This window comes from Uranotaenia lowii, chromosome 3 (assembly GCF_029784155.1).
Source record: "Uranotaenia lowii strain MFRU-FL chromosome 3, ASM2978415v1, whole genome shotgun sequence".
In the NCBI taxonomy this organism is placed as follows: domain Eukaryota; kingdom Metazoa; phylum Arthropoda; class Insecta; order Diptera; family Culicidae; genus Uranotaenia; species Uranotaenia lowii.
The window spans coordinates 268,696,327-268,714,727 of NC_073693.1; the positions used below are offsets into that span (position 1 = coordinate 268,696,327).

At 38.2% G+C, this 18,401-nt stretch overlaps 1 protein-coding gene and 1 long non-coding RNA gene across 3 annotated transcripts in view; one reads left to right on the forward strand and one right to left on the reverse strand.

Annotated features, from left to right (window-relative positions):
• The window catches only part of LOC129754216 (ATP-binding cassette sub-family C member 4-like), a 37,398-nt gene that overhangs the window by 11,036 nt on the left and 7,961 nt on the right, over window positions 1-18,401 (forward strand). The window contains exon 1 of one of the 2 annotated variants that reach the window (XM_055750126.1): window positions 13,533-14,060. The exons of the other annotated variant lie outside the window; for it this stretch is intronic. Coding sequence (XP_055606101.1) covers window positions 13,876-14,060 — 185 coding nt within the window. The 5' untranslated portion in view covers window positions 13,533-13,875. Of the gene's footprint in view, window positions 1-13,532; window positions 14,061-18,401 lie in introns of those variants that run through there. 2 annotated transcript variants of the gene reach the window in all.
• On the reverse strand, window positions 9,832-10,808 carry LOC129754233 (uncharacterized). Its single transcript, XR_008738987.1, has 2 exons — window positions 10,309-10,808; window positions 9,832-10,253 (listed from the first exon to the last, which is right to left on the reverse strand). It is a non-coding gene; the product is annotated as an uncharacterized LOC129754233 (long non-coding RNA).

The window sequence follows — 18,401 nt, forward strand, 5'->3', positions numbered from 1 at the left end:
AACCGGCAGGTTAAAACGTCGGTATAGGTGAGCATGACTTGATAGGGATGTCAGGGTTGTTTACAACTTTTGCAATGTTTTAAGAAAGTGTATTAAATTTAAACAACAAAGAATGAACACTTGTTCAATGTTTGCAGTAGATAAGTTGGAGCTTTCTTGAAAGATGCCAAGTTATAAACACTAGGGTAACGGACTTATTTTGGACCGCTATCGCTTGAAATGAAAAATAATTTTGAATATAATTTTTGACTGTTTATCCATTCATTACGAAGATCAGCGTTTTTTTCTATCGGAACATATCGTCGTTTGTTGGAATTCAACAAGATTCAATGCTAAAAAAACTTGTTTATTCGTTATTTTGAGTACTCTGATCAGTACTTTGGACCACCTTTCATCTAAATAAATATTAAAAAATGTTGCTCAAATTTAACCTTTTCCGTTTTTTACTTTTCCAATAAAGTTTGGTTCACGTTATTTCATTCGTTAACCAACTTCCTTCAACTTTTCCTTAGCTTCTATTTTCACTTATTTGTTAAAGATTTCGTACTGTAACCATTTGTTTTTTTCTTCAACTATACGTCAAAACTAGAATTTTCAATAAGTAGAGATTTAGCAACTGAAGGACTCATCATTTTTTATCGTGCGTTTCAAGTATTTGAAAATTTAGAAAACACACTGCACAGTGGTCCGGAACGGAAATTTAGCGAGACAAAATTAATGACGCTGAAACTATAAGATTTAGACAAACGGTGTCTTCAGCAAAGTTGCTCATCAAATAATGCGCTTCTCTATAACATAATCAGAAACTAGGATGTGTCATTTTTTCTATGAATTTGACATAACTTGTTTAATTGAAAAGATAGAGTAAAATGGTCTCCTACAGAGTTTCAGCCATTAACTTTTAAAGCAACTTTGTCAAAGACATCAAATGCATATGATGATTTTTACAATGTTGAATGAAAGAGCGTGTCTTAAAAAACCAATTTCTCAGATGGAACTTTTTCCAATTTTTTATTACGTATGCGGTGTATTCTAAGCACTTTTATCAAATTAAAAATGCGCACCTTTTTGTCTTGGACGGCAAATGTCTATCTTGAAGCATTCGTTAGTTATAAGGATTTTTCTATCAAAAAAGCGTATTTTTCAAACTGTCGTATCTTAGATTGGGAAAAAAAAATAACAAAAACAGCGTTGTGTAGTTCGAATATCAAACTCTTATTTCAGGATTTATCTCAGAGGCGTTATTTTTTTTTAACTCAAGAACAAATCAAAAGTTTGTTCATTTCCGATACAAAATAACACATTCGGCTGACCCTTCAAAGGAGAGCCCTCTCATTTTTTCGTCGAAAAGTCGCATTTTCATCGTACAATTAATAGCTTTATGCAATAAAATAGTTAAATAAGTTTTTTAGCTCCATTATATTTTTTTCGCAACATGTATTGACTAAATACTCTTTTTCTGTACATTTTTCTGCAAGTTTTTCAATTATTTAAATTTTCCTCGAGGATCTTTTTTTTCGATACAAACGGTGAAAACCTATTTTTATTTGAAATTTCGCCTAAGAGTAGACGTTGAGCAAATGAACCAAAATATTTCCAAATTTACTGATTTTAAGTAAATTTCGTCAAAATTCCAGTTCTAAATCTTGATTTCTTGAAACCCAGGTAAACTTTTCTGCCATTTTCGCTTAGCTAAAACGACATTAGTAACCTGGGCTGCTGACTAAATATTGATCAATGAGCAGTAAACAAAGCGACGAAATGTCACGATTGGAATTTTTGATTTTTTGTCAGTGTCATTGCAATCGAGCAAAACCAAGCAGTCTTGAAGGCAGTCCTATAGCAGGGTTGCAAGCTCATTATTTTGAAAGGGATCAGATTGCGCCTCTTTGTTTACTATAGTCTCTTTAATAACGATAAGTTACTTTATCGTTTCCATTGTACCGAAAGCTTTTCCATATTTTCCCTTTCTGGATATCCATCATTCGTTTCTCTTTTAATTTTATTTAAAACCAAAATTGTTATTTTCATCATCATTCCCATTTGAAAATCTGAACACCTTTTTTTTTTTTTTAATCAATGGCTCCTCAGCGTTGGACGTTTAATCATTATTGATTTTTTTGTTATTTAGGGTTGGTGGCGGTGGTTTTTCTATACCCATAAGAGCAAGTTCACTGGTGTTGGGAAAAAGTGGTAGAAATTTTGTCACTTTTTGCACATTTTGAAAATTTTACCATGCAAAAACATTTTCAAGATCTGTGGCCTTCAAGTTTTTCAACACGCGTGTTTGTAGTTTCGCGTGCTGTGATGCAAAAATACCAATATTTCTATCACATACGGCTGAAATAGAAACAGAGTTGTAAAAAAATACAACGCCCAAAGATCTTGAAAACATTTTTGCATGGTAAAATTTTCAAAATGTCAAAATTTCTACCACTTTTTTCCAACACCAGTGAACTTGCTCTTAGTTGCTTATAAATGATCGAAAGTTTTATATTTTCCAGAAAGCCCAAATATAGTTTATTCCCTTATCTGCAAGTTTCAATTAAATTTTTAACATAGGTGTTATTGAAAGATTTACAAAGAAAGAAATGATCAATGTTCCCCACTTTTAACCTACTGTTCATCTTTTGGTACTGAACTGGTTCCTTTTATTGGAGTGATTGGACCAAGATCAAAAACACCTATAACCAGCATGATTTTTCGAGAAAAAATATAAAAAAAGGATTGAAAATTGAATTTGAAATCGAACATTACCAGGAAAAAGTATTCCAGGTTTTAAACGTTTTTAAAAATCACTAAAATTGCTTTTATGAATATCTCAAAAAATTCCACTATCAGTCAACACTGTCGGCAGCCCAGTAGTTAGAACACATTTGTGTTCACTTGTAGTTTATTTATATAAACCTGACAAAAAATGTTGGAAATGCTCAATAAAAGTTCTAAATCAGTGTTTTTCAAAGTGGTCCCTACCGCCCCCAGGGCAGCGTTGAGAGCTTCTAAGGGGGCGGTGAACCCAATTTTGAATTTTGGGCGCGTTGGAAGTGCTCAAGTGGGCAGTTATTTTATGAAGTTTTGTTGAAATTTTAAATCTTAGTACCGTTCATAATTCTATAAAAATGGAAAGCGAACGCACTAGCACTTCAACTTTTAACCTCTACTACTCCTTATTCTGATGATTTTTTTATATTCAAACATTCGTCCAAAATTATATAGAAATCGCATTTTTCAATCCAGCCCTAACATATTGTACATCGCATAACTTTTGATCCAATTGATAGAACTTTTAAAAAATTTCTCTCAAGCCAGCTTTATTTTTCACAAAAACACTTTACAAAAGTTTAATAATAGGGGTTGCGCAACTTCTGGGATATTGCAATTTGAGTGGAAAACCCTGAAAAAGTCCAATTTCCGTATAATTACTGTATCTCAAGTAATACATATTATAGAAAACATCACTTTTGTGAGATAAAAGTGTGATCTATCTAACGTAGAATATTTGAACAAATATATTGTCAGAAAAAAGAGTAATGGCCGTTGAAAATTGAAGAATCAGACATTTCTCTAAATTATTAACGGTACTGTAGTTGGTAATATTCATACGTAAGTTGGAAATTTCAACTGTAGTGGCTAAATTTTCACAAAATTTGCTGAGCAGCGGTGAGCACGGAAATTCATCAAAAGGGGTGGGGGGGGGGATAAGATTCGCACCTTAATTTATGAATGGTTGGTTGTTTAGATGATGTTAGGTCTAAATGCCCTATTTCTGGACCCTTTAGAAATTTTCAAGATTTTCCATTGATATTCTTATGTTTTAAGAAAAACAGGTAGTATAGATCATATTAATCACAGTGTTAGTGGTTCTTTTTTAAATTTGGCTTTGACAGATAAAAAACATGATTTTTTTCTTTTTCTCTCTGATTTCTCAAAATGCGCCCCACTAACTGTGCTATCTGTTTGAGCACTGAAGAAAAGGTACCTATATTTTAAAAATCGCTGAATATTTTGTAAGAATAATTACTTTTCATGGCAAAAATCGATATGATAGCATTGAGGGCGAATAAGAGTTCTTTTTGTGCATAGTAGTGTCTTAAAAGAATATCTTCATTTTACTTCCGTACATCGAGCTTGAAATTAGCTTACCATGATGACGTAGTTGTTATAACATTTTTCATACATTGCAAAGGAAACAAACTTATATCTTCGTTTTTTGTCATTTGCATTAAAAAAAATCAGAAATTAGTGCAAAGGGACTAAATTTGGTGATAAAACAATTAATTTCAATATGAAACATATTAAATAAGGGCTAAGAATCATTCCAAAACACGAATAAGAAAATAGTTTCGAGAAAAGATTATTTATTAATTTAATATTTTAGTTTTAACTAACTCAAAACTTGTGTGTTTAATGATTCATTAGGACTATTTAATGTGTCCTCTTGCGATATTTTCAATTTTTAAGCTTACAATATGCTTGGAAAAAGTTTCCAGTAACTACAATTTCAACGAAATTGTAGATATTTTTGCGTAAAATTCACATTTTATGCAGAACCGCAAACCAAACCGTATTTTTATAAGAAGTTCATAAATCTGGGAAGTCGAATTTATGAATTGGAGAACAGTGGCGTAAAATTTACTGACATAAAAAATAAAAACTGAAGAATTCAGTACATTTTTCATAACAACAACGCCATCATTCCGGGAATCTGTCAACCAATATGGCGGATGAGGTAACCTGTTATTTCGAAGAACTTTGGTGTCTTAAGCTTATGCCTGCGAAATGAGTTATTTCTATTTTTCAGCATTTTAGGTCCAAATAGGCTCTAGGTCCAAAGTAGGCTCACTCTCCCAAATTTACTTTTTCTTTGCGTATCTTGGAGAAACTTTCCCGAAATTTAATTTTTACGTCGAAGCCCCGATTTTTTTTATCTTATTGTACTAACAATCCTTTCCTTTTCCTCATTGACTACTCGGACGTGGCCGGCACCGTTATTAATCATATAAATCATATAAAAAGGGAGAATGGCATTCATTCTTTTGGACTTTGTGCAAAATTGATGGCCTCGATTAATCACGGAGTAACAACCATTGGTGACGTAGAACTTGTTTTGCTAAGGGGGCATCCGTAAATTACGTAACGCCCCTAGGGGGGGAGGGAGTAAGCTCGAGCGTTATGAGTTGTGACATAGGGGAGGGAGGAGGTATGCTCATCGTTACGTAACGATTGTCGTAACAGATGTCATGCAATTTTTGCAGAATAATAAGCAAACCACAGACAAACAGACGGGACACTCTATTTTCATTCTTCGCAAAACTAGCTAAGAAGCTAGGCAATGTCGCCACCAGATAGCTCTGCTTCACTTTTTTGGAAATCACAATTTTTCATCATGGTAGCCCTGTTTATTGTGTAATGTTTGTTTACAATTCCTTGCCGACCGAAAATTCCTTAAAAGCCAAAAATCCTTTTTGGAATTGTGAAAAAAGTGTGAAAAGATGGTTTGAATCGGAAGATGTATTAGCACAGACTAATACAGACTGGACACTCTTTTTCAGTTTTTCGCAAATGTTATGGGCAATGTCGGCACCAGAGGCGCGTCGATCGCGAAAAATAAACTGACATCATCGAAGCTGGCGATTTTAATTTGTTCAAATTTTCCAAGTTGAAATGCAAGTTGCCATGGAATGATTGTTTTTGTTTGTTGGGTCTAACCGAAGAAATTAGACGCGAGGAATATTGGTGTGGCAAACATCCTTCCAAAAACTAACAGGGCAACGAGTGTTGAACCAAATGTAGTGCAACCAGTTTGAGATGTTTGGCTTTAGGTATTTTTCCTGATTGATAAGTAGGTTTTAAATTTATCCCTAAACCAAATTTCCTTCCAGTTCTCGTATTCCAACCACTGAAGAGAAATGCTTCCGGCAGTCACTTGAATCACTTCTTCCGTAACCGTCTTTTATCCGATTTGACTAAATGCCGTCGATGATTGCCACCTGTACCTACTAGAAACGCAACGGGAAATGTTTGTTGAATGAAGAATGGAAAAGAGGCTTCTTATAGACCAATGAAATAAGAGTACATATTTCTTCTTTTTGAAGGATAGAAAGGATTACAGATAGAAGAATTCAAAACATGCGTTCATTCGAGGCCCGACGTTTGATTCCCAACTACTAATGGCATTCTGAATTTTTACGAAGCAAACTTAATTCAAAATAAATATTTTTATTAATGGGGAAATCGAAATCATAATCGATGATTTGTGAAAACACTTGAATCAATCGAAAATAGAATCAATTCTTACTTACAACTAGAAATTTGTTTTTTTTTCAATTATTTATATTCTTATTGCAGTTTTCTTTTTCAATCGATCTAATTGTATTAATATCGAGAAAGATAAACATTAAAAATCAAAATAATTCTAAATATTTAAATAAATTTATTTGATTTTTAAGGTGTGGAAAGTTCCGTGAGTTCCGTGAGTGAGAGCAGCCGGCTCCATCACAGGTGTCGTTTTAATCGAGAGTTTCTGTGTTATTTAAGTGATTTTAATTATTTGTTGATACTGCAAGTGGTTAATGGAACTTAGCACTATACGTGACAAAACAAGTTTGTGTGTTATGACTACAAGATATCCGAAAATATATGGATAAAAGTGAAGGCAATAAACGTTCAGCGGCGCCATTGTGTCGAAACATCTTCCAAGCATCTTGCTATGGAATCTCACTCGAGTGAGACATCAACGGTGGTTTAGCTCACAACCTAATCATCGCTGACTGGGTTCCCGCGGCATTGTGTCGAAATCCTTCTCCAAGCAACATGCTTAGGATCTCATATCTAGTGAGAACGTTGGTGAGCGAGCTCACAAAGAAAAAAAAAATAATCCCTGGTAAGTAGAACTTCATAAGTATCTCTCGAGGATGAGAACTGATGTTTGTGTGGAATGACATCTGATAGAACCCATTTTCTCTGGTCGATTGAGTATTGATTTGATACTGCAAATATTTAGAAATGTAATCCAAGTTTTGGTCAAATAACCAATGTGTACAAGTTCTTCTGGTTGCCTTTAATGACTTCAGCTTTCATAAAGATCCCGGTTCTGATTCAACAAAATGTGGATCAGGGTGTCTTCATCTAAGCACAATCATTTCGGTATCTTCAATAACTTATACTATACTTAGTTTAGCCCCTCCTGAGAAATCATAGTAGATAATGCGATACTCTGCAAGGGGTACTCTGCTCACCTATTATGGTATACTGTGGGTAACTCATCTTTTGGTGTGAGTTTTTATTGTTTCTCCTAAGGTAGTACAATTGTTATATGAACAAATTATTTGCTTTGTTCTCATACCAATCTGTTGCTCTGTCTATTTCATTGTGACTACTGGATAGATAGCAGCTCTGAGGATACGGATAAAACCGAAAAAGTAAAAACCGCGTGTTTAAATAAAATGATCCAGCCGCCTAATGACGACTTTGAAGACTTTCTTCTTGAAAGTCCCCGCAGTGATGCTGGAAAACGTATGGCCGTTTCACCCAAGAACAATTTGGAGAAAAGACTGTGTCCAGGAAACTCGGATTTAAAATTAACTATTAAACGCCGTTGTGCAGATATTGACGATACGTATTTTGATCGTATCAACATGTTACTGGTGAAAATGCAGCAACAAATTCCTGATACGGAACCTCAGCCGAGGTTTCTAAACTCAGGAATCCAATCAGGAAACGGTTGGTTTCATGCAGCGGATCAGCACAGCATGGATTGGCTTAAATCTTCGCTTGAAGCCATTAAAGCAAAAGGTGAGCCATCGGATTTCTGTGTAACGCCATACACACCAATTCAGCCACTACGTCGTGCCACAGCATTACTTCCTCCCATTCCATCATTGGAACGCGATGGATCGTCCACAATTCTGCGGATGATATCAAAACTCAACAGTGATATTGATACAAAATATTGGAAAGTGATTAAAATATTTCCTTGTGAAAATAAAAGACACAAGGTGGTTCTAGCTATCGATGAAGATTCTGTAGAGAAGATTCAAAGAAAGAAGAATCAAATATTTTATTCAATTTCCAGCTTATTTATTAAATTCTATCCTAAAAGAAATTTAAATATGCAATAAATAAAGCAATCCTTTCATGGCACTTAAATGTCAATTAAATAAAAAAAAAAATCTTTTTATTTATTCTGATGAATCAAAACTCTTGTTTTTTGTGACATGTAGTACGGTTAATGACCTTCCGCTTATTTGGTTTCCAGGTATGTGATGAAATAAAAAAAAAATGCGGCCAGGTACAATTTTCCCATTTGTTTGGTTAACGTGCCGCTTATGAGCCACCCCCTTTCTGATACCTGATACCTGAAGATAAACATTAAAAATCAAAATAATTCTAAATATTTAAATAAATTTATTTGATTTTTAAGGTGTGGAAAATCACACCAGGTCGACTAGTACAAAGCACAAATAGAATTACTGAACGTTATTTAGAAAAAAAAATCCCAATATATGTTGATCTAAATCTAAACCTGCATCACCGAACTAGACTGTGTGCGCAAATGCAACCTGCGCGTTTGTTGGTTGGATTGACCAGCTTTGGTGTCCCAGCTTCCATCGTTACCGATCGATCTGCCTTGTGTTCTTGGCATCACGCATGGGCCTAGGTAGTTTGGTGAACACTTCGACGAATCCTTCGATACGTTGCCAGTGATAGCTCGTAGTTAGTTTCAACCACTCACCGTCGAAGCCGGAATCCTGTGTAAACCTAAAAAAACGGCCGTTCAGCATTATGTGCATGACACTGCATTATACATGAGACTTGATCATTTAGGCCGACTTTTACCGAAGTTCTAGGTGCGCGTGGAACTAAAAGCCCATCCAAGCAGGAATCGATAGAATCGACCAGTTGTGGGTGGGTGCTACCGCGCTTCTTTCATCGCATCCAGGCGTCGTCAAGCATACCCCATTTGCTCCAACTAGAGCCATCCACCTGCAAAAAAAAAATCGAGCAGTGGAAACTTAAAATATTTACAATTATGGAATTCCTTTATCCTTTATTCCGGGGATGTTCCGCTTTTTCGAAATGAGTTCATTTTGAGGATTTTCCTCCTCGAGTTTTTGTTTGTTTATTTTTGACTAATCAATATTTTCCATGGCTACTTCGACAATTTTCGAGGTATTCAATCGTTAGGGGCAATGTCGATACCAGATGGCAGTGCAATAACTAAAGTGAAATCTTGCGAAAAATTGGAAAGAATTTTCTATGGAGAGTCATGTCTGTATTAGTCTGTGGTATTAGTATATCCGGTCCCTGATCGAAGCGTACCATACATAGGCGGAAAATTGACTTCGATTAATCATGAAATGCGGAAGGATTTCAAAAGATTTAAATCGTTTTCTAAGTAGAAACGGTAAGTTGTTCCTCATGATTTCTAATTCTTCAAAATTGAACATGTTCGTATGTTTTTTAGAAGTGATGAAGACAGGTGATTCGAATAAATGAAGGTCGATTCTTGTAGTCGGGAATCATTTGTTATTGCGACAGACTTCCAGGAAAATTTGAAGGACACCTGAAAAACTCACATATAGACTCATGATGGCACTTTTTATATACATGCAATTTTCCCTGGTGATTTCCGAGTTTGCCAAACCGAGTCCAGCCAGAAAGTTACGCTAAACGCGACCAGTATTTCCAGTATTACCTTAGTCTGAGAATTATTTTTGATATTTTCACTGCAGATCAACGAAAATCAATCGATGGAACTCCAACAATTTAGTTCGCACAAGCGCTTGTAAAAACCATTCAAAATTATTTACAAATTTAAGTAAAGAAAAGTATTTTACAAATCGATAAACTGAATTTTATTCAAATCTATTCCAACACAAAACAGTATTTTGTAATATGATTGAATCTGATATTCCCATCTCCTCAATTGAAAAGTTGTTGGTTTGTTACTTGAGTGGTTTGTTGCTATCATTCACGGCACAAATTTTTGAGGGCAAAAATCAAATTAAAATATGTTAACAAAATTTATTGAAGTTGTCAGCAGTAATAGAAGTTCCCCCCGCGATTGTCACCGGAAAGGGAATCTAATCAAGAACCGGGGCAGCACCAGAAATGGACCCATGAAGGATCCTCTTGGTAACATTTCATTATTCCTTTCCATAGCCTTAGCTGAATGATCAGTAATAGTAGCACTAGTCAGCTGCTCCTCGACGTGGGAATATTTTTAACGTGGAAATTCCGACAGACTGAAACTAAACAAAATATATTGAAAGGAGCACTTTCAAAAAATACGTCAAAAAAAATTACCAATTATATTTTTTTGCTTCTTAACGCTAGAAGCAACTGGAAGCCTTGAAGGTTCCTCTTGAGGGCAGCTGCAGCTCAGACTATATCGGTCGCAATTCCACTACGGCCAGTGGGTGATGTTTTTGGAGCAGTCCGACCGGCTCCAAAATCTCATCCGAATGTTTCATAAAATGGTCGTACTAATTGTACAATTCTCTCACACTTTCATGCCGCAGCTCCTCCATATTCATGGTAATTCCTCAAAAGTTAACGACTCCTTCGGTCCAACAACAGGTTTAGGATGAAAATTCTTGGCATTCAGCAAATCACCATCTTGTAGTCATCTCGATCCTTTTGACCAGGTTCATCAGGTAAGCTCGTTCCGTTAGTGTTTTCTCCAATCTCAATCACAGTTTTTTATCTTAAAAAACTATTTTCACCGCACTAATGTATATCCAAACATAAACAATATATTGGCTGGTTGCTATGCTTGAGTATTAATCATCTAACTTTTGCATGAGCTACCATGATCAAACTGTTTTATTTGGAATTATTGATAGGCAATGTCGGCAACAGATGGCAATGCCATCACTTTGCGAAAAATTCTGCCGATTTTGTTCTAAGTGTCCTGTCTGTTTGTTTGTGAGCAAACTAAAATCAGCTTCAAGTTTGTAAACTTCAACAAGATTAAAACTGATTTGTAACCTTTCCTCTTTAAAGATTCTGAGATAGACTCCATAAAATGTGTATTGGATATCCGTAAAATAACCGTTTGAAATCCGAATATTAGGTACATTTACCCCAAGAACTCAATCCAATCTTAAAACGGAAACATTACTATCTTTTCTCAACTGATTTAAAAAATGCAATTTTGATTATTCCGACGAATTTTAATAATTGGAGTATATTTTGCATAACAAGTTATGCTCCTTGATCACAATACAGTAAACAAGTTAAATCATCAGTTAACAAGCATAGAGCAACTCGTAAGACAACTAATTTCTTTCATAATAGAGTTATCATCAATGAGTACTATGAAGCTATTTGGATAGATATTAATTCTGTTTTGAAGAACGTTGAAAAATTTTATGTTAAAATCTTTTTTTACCTTCGAAAATCAGTATTTGAAAACATGAGAAGGTGGGGGGGCGTAATTGTCAGCGTTACGTAATTGTCATGGGGGGGTACGTCGAAGCGTTACGATTTGTGACATACGGGGGGAGGGGGTCAGAAAAGTGCATTTTTTGCGTTACGTAATTTATGGATGCCGCCTAAGCCACGTCAGCGATCATGGAATTCGAATTGAATAGTTTTAAACTAAATATAAAAAATGCAAAATTCCTCTAGAATCGATTTTAAAAGATCTTTAAATGATGTATTTCGAGTTCAATGATTTAAAGTGGATATGAGTAGTCAATAAAGTTAAGCTAAGCTAAGCTTAGTCCCGATTTTTTTTTATCTTCCAACCGATAAAAAACTGTTAAATAAATAAAAATTTGTTGTTCCACAATTTGTTTTCTTTTTGTTTGATTTGGCAAATACAGTGAATGAATCCGGTCAAAATCCGGGTTTATTTCAATGAAATCCACGCAACCGGGCCGGACCGGATTTTCCCAAATGTTGTATCAAATATCTGGGCAAACCCGGATAAAACCGGGCAATCGGGCAAGCTCAAAGCTTGCTTCAGATATAATTGGAACAAAAACAATTGCCTGTATTTCCGCTTTTTATTATAAAATGCCAGATCTTGTTTATTCAAATGTAGCGTTTTTTTTCATACTTTCCAGAAAAATATTGATAAAATTATTCGTCACGGTTTCGAAGGAATTCTCGAATTTATCCTGCAACACGGCTCATTAGGCGTCGCACACCTTGTTCGTCTATCGTTTTAGCTATCTTATTCCATCAGGTCTTCATCTGATTGATGTCTTAGACAACCAGCGGCTTTGGTGTAGTGGTTATATTTCAAGTAATCTACACAAATGTTCATTAGATCGAATCCACTCCAAGTTTCACTGAGATCCTATGTGTGTGTCCGTCTTTTAAAATCTTTCCCTTTGCCTTGAGTCGTGATTGCCCAGTATTTAAGGCAATAGGACGGAACTGGAGACAGTTAGGTGAGTTAAGGTTTTTCGGAACAAACTGGACCCCTTTCTCTGCATACCATTCTTGAACAACTTTGCTCTAATGACAGCTTGCCAAATATGCTCAAAACATATATAAAAATTCGTGTTTGGAGACACTCTTTTTGGTATAAATCCGACGTCGTTGTCTTAATTGTAAAGAAAACTTTTGTTTTTTGCCACAGCTGCAAGTGACCTGCCAAAGCATAAATTTTCGTGCAAATTTGTCGGAAAAACAAATTTAAATTTGGCTGGAACATCTTCCCCGAGCCGTTGCCAAGTAAAATTTTTGACCTGGGATTTGCCCAAAGTCAGCCTTGACATAGGTTTCATCGTCCATCAGAAGACACCCGTCAGACTTGGTCAGTACCTGGTCGTATAGCTTCAGAGCATTGATTTTGGCCACACTATTCTTTTTTATGGTCCGATTTGACTGTTTGCGATCTCGATACGACTTGATTCCTTCCCGCAATCGAATTCTCCTCACGGTTCTATAACCAAATCACGGTCCGACAGATTTGAATTCCTCTTAATTGTCTTCAAAATCTTGGCACGCAGTTTCCGGTCGACAGTTCCACTCCGATGATTGGCTTCTTGAGGCTTCTGACAGATATTTATGTGGGGTTGTGGCCTAGCTTAGCATGATAGGTAGTAATATAAATTTTCTTTTTTCCTTTTCAATACGTTGTTATCGTTGCAAAATTGTCAAGGCTGGCTCTAGCAATCAATTGTAAAAATATAAATCAGCGAATTTTTCTTTTTAATATGATCGCTTATGAGCTGTTTGATGTAGACAAATTCATTTAAAAAATAGTTTCAACTTTAAATTGGGGTATTAAAGGTTACTATAATCTCGTGTTCTCAAAGTTCACTCGGCACGTGCTTGACAGTTGTACCGGTGTTGATTAAATGAAAACAGATTAAATTTACCATCCACGCTGCAGGTTAGAATACTGTTGATTTATGTCGGTTGTTTTTGTTTGTTACCTACTTATTTCGCTAGAACACATATGCGAATCGGTTACAGATTAGGCTCTGGTCAACAATTTTCTCGCCCGTTCATGTTTACGAACTCATAAAACATTCGTCGAGAGAAACTTGCGGGAAGTTGTCAGTTTATCACTGGCCGAGCTAGAGCTCGCTTCTTTAGTAAAAATATTCGCGCTACAAACTACATTACAAAGTGTTCAGCTGCTAACACCTTCGCCAAGCAACAGCTGATTCGAGAAGAGTCTTTATCAGAGAGCCTCTCCACTGAGGAAGATTGTTTGGTATTGCGCAATCAAAAACAGATAATACCCGACAAATCGTCAAGTGATTTCCGTGTGCCGGTGCATTAGTGAAGTGTGGAGAATGCAATTTCTTATCGCCGTTCTAGGGCTAACAAGCTAATCGGTTGTAAAAAAGTTGTCCCGCGTACTTTGTGTGGAAGCAGCCGCAAAAAGAACGAAATTCCCTAACAATAATGGAAGCCCCCAAGGTTAACTTACTCGAGAACCCCCGGCAGGGTGCCAATCTGCTGTCGGCTCTCACGTTCTGGTGGTCGATTGACATGTTTCGGCTCGGCTCGAAGCGACCCCTCGGTGTTGAAGATCTGTATCGGCCGTTGGACCGGGACATGGCGAGCGAGTTAGGAGATCGATTGGAGAGGTAGTTAAAAATAATAATAAATTGGAGCAGATAGTGAAACGATTTTTCCAGGGCAAACTAAGATTTAAAAGATTGAGAGTAAAGAATTCTTTCAATTTCAACTTCAACCAAATCAAAAATCCAAAATGCACAAACTGCTTCAATAGTTGCATGAAGTTTATCAGCACATTCATAGCTGAATGAGTGACTGTTATTTAAGTACATCTTCGGTAGATAATTACTGATAAGCTAATGAAGTTCTTTCAATAGCCGATATGTAACTACTATCACATGGTAGAAGCTGTTCAGAATGGATTACAAGCATTCACAGGAACGAAATACGAAAAGTAATTGAATGTTATACCGACACCGACAAATCAGACTCCAATCCAATAATGAACTACCTTTGAGGTGGAATTATCGGTATTAGATTTGTACGGACGTAGGGTTCCGTTGTCTGTGTCCCACGAATTGGGTCCCAAACGGCTCGAATAATCCGGAGAAGCAGCAACAACTTAGGTCATCAATTTGACCAGCGATGGCGGAGCGAAACAAAGGCCGAGAACGAAACGAGATTTTCGGTGGCAAAACACGTCTGATGCTCACGAGTTAGGTTTAGAAAGTGAGCTTTATTGAAGTAAATAAATACATGTCACTTACAAGCTAAAGTTTGAATTCACTGTTCACTTTCTCGTCCAAATTTTCTCACTCTTAATTCTAGTGGTGTTAGTGTTCAGTGTTGGTAATTCATTTTCGTTTTGTGTGGTATATTGTGTGAAATAGTGTAAGGTGAAATTAATGTTTTGTGTTAAATATTTACATTTCATTTGTTCCCTTAGAACTAATACACTTGACATTCGTGTTCGATTAAATTTCTTTTCTTCATCAAAATGTATGTACTTCATTCTTGTGTCGGTGTCGAATCGCTGCATTGTGACTGCGTCGGAACATGCCGCCCCCCTTGAAATGTCCATTTCAACAGGACCTAGGATGGATGAAACGGCTCTCGATGTCGAGTTTCACGATGACTGCGAAGAATCCAACGGTATTCCGGTTCGCCATCGATTTGTTGCCGTCGTTGTCGAAACCAATCGTGTTGTCGAAAGCAGCACACATTGAACAGCAGCCGGATATGTAGATATCGACTGAAGAGCAATTATGGGAGATGGGTGGTGAGTGCAGCTCGGAGCGGAAGGCTGACGCTCGGATTCCGTGACTGTGGAGGATTCGGAGGCTTGGCAATGTGGGAGCGGGCACATTTTGCGGATCGAGCAACAGTGGATTTGGTTTCCATCACACAGCACGTCTGCCACTCCACCACACACATCATCGCCAACAATCGTCTTCAGGATTCGAGTGATGAGCCATTTCGTTGGAAGCAAGCTGTTGTCTTGAACCAGAACCATGTCACCGACGGATAGATTCGAATGTTGAGCGGGCCATTTTTGAGGACGCTGTAGAGTGGGCAGGTAATCGTACCAGCGATCCCAAAGCGCTTGGAGAACACGCTGTTGGTTTTGCCAGCGGAGCAGGTGATTGAAGGATAGTGTGATAGGGTTTGGTTCGGGAAGGGATTTTTTCGGACCACCGATGAGGAAATGGCCTGGAGTTAGGGCCTCGGGGTCTGTAGGATCATTTGAGCGGGAAGAAAGCGGCCGGGATTTTAAGCACGCTTTAATTTGTGTAACCGTAAGGGTAATTTTGTCTTGTGTCTAAAGGACAACAAGAGCCACTTGCAGATGATGTTTGACGATGTGTTTGTGGACTGTATTTCGAGTTTTGTTGGAACCATCCATCAAACAGTAACGACGAACTGTGGACAATAGATGCGAATGTCCCGCGTAAAGCATTTCTTCGTGAGCTTCGAGGTTGATGGGATCCGTTACGAAGTTCTGAATGAAGTACGGATTCTTTCGGTCGAATGGTCTCGTAACATTGATGAACAGTTTGCGGAAGAGAATTCGAAGAACACTGTACAAGTTGCCAAATGCTTCTCGGAACCGGGAATCTTGGTGGGTGCAGACTGCTAAAACATGAACAGATTTCCTCTTCTTGGTCCCTGCTTCTGGAGGCGTATGTAGCCACGTAGCGGTTGCAATAAGCTCCTGAATCTGCGAAACTCCATTGGCGACGAAAGAATTCCAATTCGTTGAATCACGCAAAATCCAGTGCAGGGCGAAGTTAGAGGACGACCACAGGTACTGATTGGCAAAACGAAAAATGGCGCAAGACTCTAGACGTGCAAGAAAAGATCGATGTTTCTCCGTTAGGGCGACTCTGGATTTAGCTGTCATCAGGTGGACCGTGACTGCATTCGTTGTAGTAATCAAACGAAGATGAATGCAGGAAATGAAAGTACGTAGCGACGAATCAGCAAACCCGTTTTTGGTCAAAATGAAAGAAGGAATCGAAGGCTGCGACAGGTGAGCGACGAGTTTGGGGTTTTTAACGATGTATTGTGCGGAACCGTCTTTGCGTGACTCGAAATAATTCCCACAAAGGCACTCCTTCACTCGAAATGCAGACTTTGACGGTCTTTTTTCACTAATACTCTGCTTGGGATCGTGAAATGTCGACAGATTGCAATGAACTCGATTTTTATCCTCTCTGGAACCACAGTCGTGAAAACCGGATACGAGCCAACCAAACACCGAATTCTGGAGCATCGGTTTTCCTTCGCCAAGCTTGGAATGGCCGCTTCGCAGGAGCTCGAAGAAAACCCGTGCACCGATCACCATGTCGATGGGACCACGCGTAGCAAACGAAGGATCGGCGAGACGAACGTTTTCCGGAATGATCCAATCGCTTACATCGGTAGTGCTAGTAGGCAGATCGCTGGTAACCTCATCCAAAACAATAAACTCCAGAGGAACTCTAAAGTTGTTGAGCCGCGAAGCAACTGTGGCAACAGTCGAAAACATCGAAACAGCAGAAATATTTCCTCCTATACCAGCAATCTCCGTGTTACCAGGAGTCTTTCGAGAATTTAGAAGACGACGAAATCTTTCGGTCATGAGGTTCGGCTGCGAAGCGCTATCAAGCAGAACCCGAGCGAGGGACGAAGTTCCGTCTGGACCGAAAACTTTGACGACAGCAGTGGCGAGAAACACTTGATTCGCAGGGGAGAGGTCGAGAATTTTGGTCCCCGAGTGCGTATGGGCGGAGAGGCTGAGAGGAGCAGGAACAAGATGCGAACGATCAACACCAGCGAAATTCGAAACGGATAACTGCTTCTCGCCAGCATTTGAGTCGGAACCTCGAGCTGTATCCAAATCCGGATTGTGCAGTAGTGAGTGATGCTTGGTTCCGCATATTCGGCAGGCTCCATACTTACAAGTAGCGAACGAATGTTTCCCAAAGAGGCAGTTAACGCACAACCCAGCTTTATCCACGATCACAGCTCGTTGAGTTACCGGCATTTGTTTGAACTGGTCGCAGAAATAGAGACGATGTCCCATCCCGCACGCCGCACAATTGTCTTTGGATTTGACGGTGGTTCCAGCATTCACGATTAGGGGAACAGGTCTGGAGTCACATACTGGTTGATCTGACTGCAATGTCTCTAGCTCCATCACGTACTCACGGATAAAAGTGATCAGCTCATCGTATTTCGGCATCCTCTTCTTATCCGCTACTCGCTGCCACTCGCGAAGCGTGTTGTGATCCAGTCGGGCTGATACCATGTAAATCAGAAGTGAACTCCAGCCTTTCGTGTTCTCGCCAAGCTTCTCCAAAATTCCCAAGTTGTTCTCGAAATCTCCAACTAAACTTGACAGTTCACGAGGACACTCTTTCCGCACCTTGTCCACCTTGAACAGTGCTTCGATGTGACTACGTACCAGGATATTCAAGTTCTGATATCGATCAGTTAGCATTTTCAGCGCCACCGAATAATTATTCCCCGTAACTGACATTTTCTCTACTAATTTCAATGCCTCTCCTCCAAGAGTCGACTTGAGGTAGTGAAATTTCTGCACATCCGATAAGTCCATATTACTATGTACTAGCGAGTCGAAAGTATCGTAGTACGAAAACCATCCTAGAATATCGCCGTTGAACTCCGGAAGTTTAATATCCGGCAATTTCAAGGCACGAAACGAATGACCCGTAGAGACTGACGATGGTGCTGGCGTTCGGGGTACCTCCAACGACGCATAAAATGCTTTGAGCGTGAAGTAATCCTCCTCAAAAGCTGCCATATCCATCGCGTAATCTGTCGCGGTATTTTCTTCCTCCTAAAGGCTCTCAAGGTTCATTGAAGCCTGGCAAAATCGCTTGTAATTGCTCTCAAGTGCGTTTTTACGAGCCAAAGCTTGTTCTTGTTGAGTCAATGGATCGAAATTGTGCATAAAGCACGTTCCA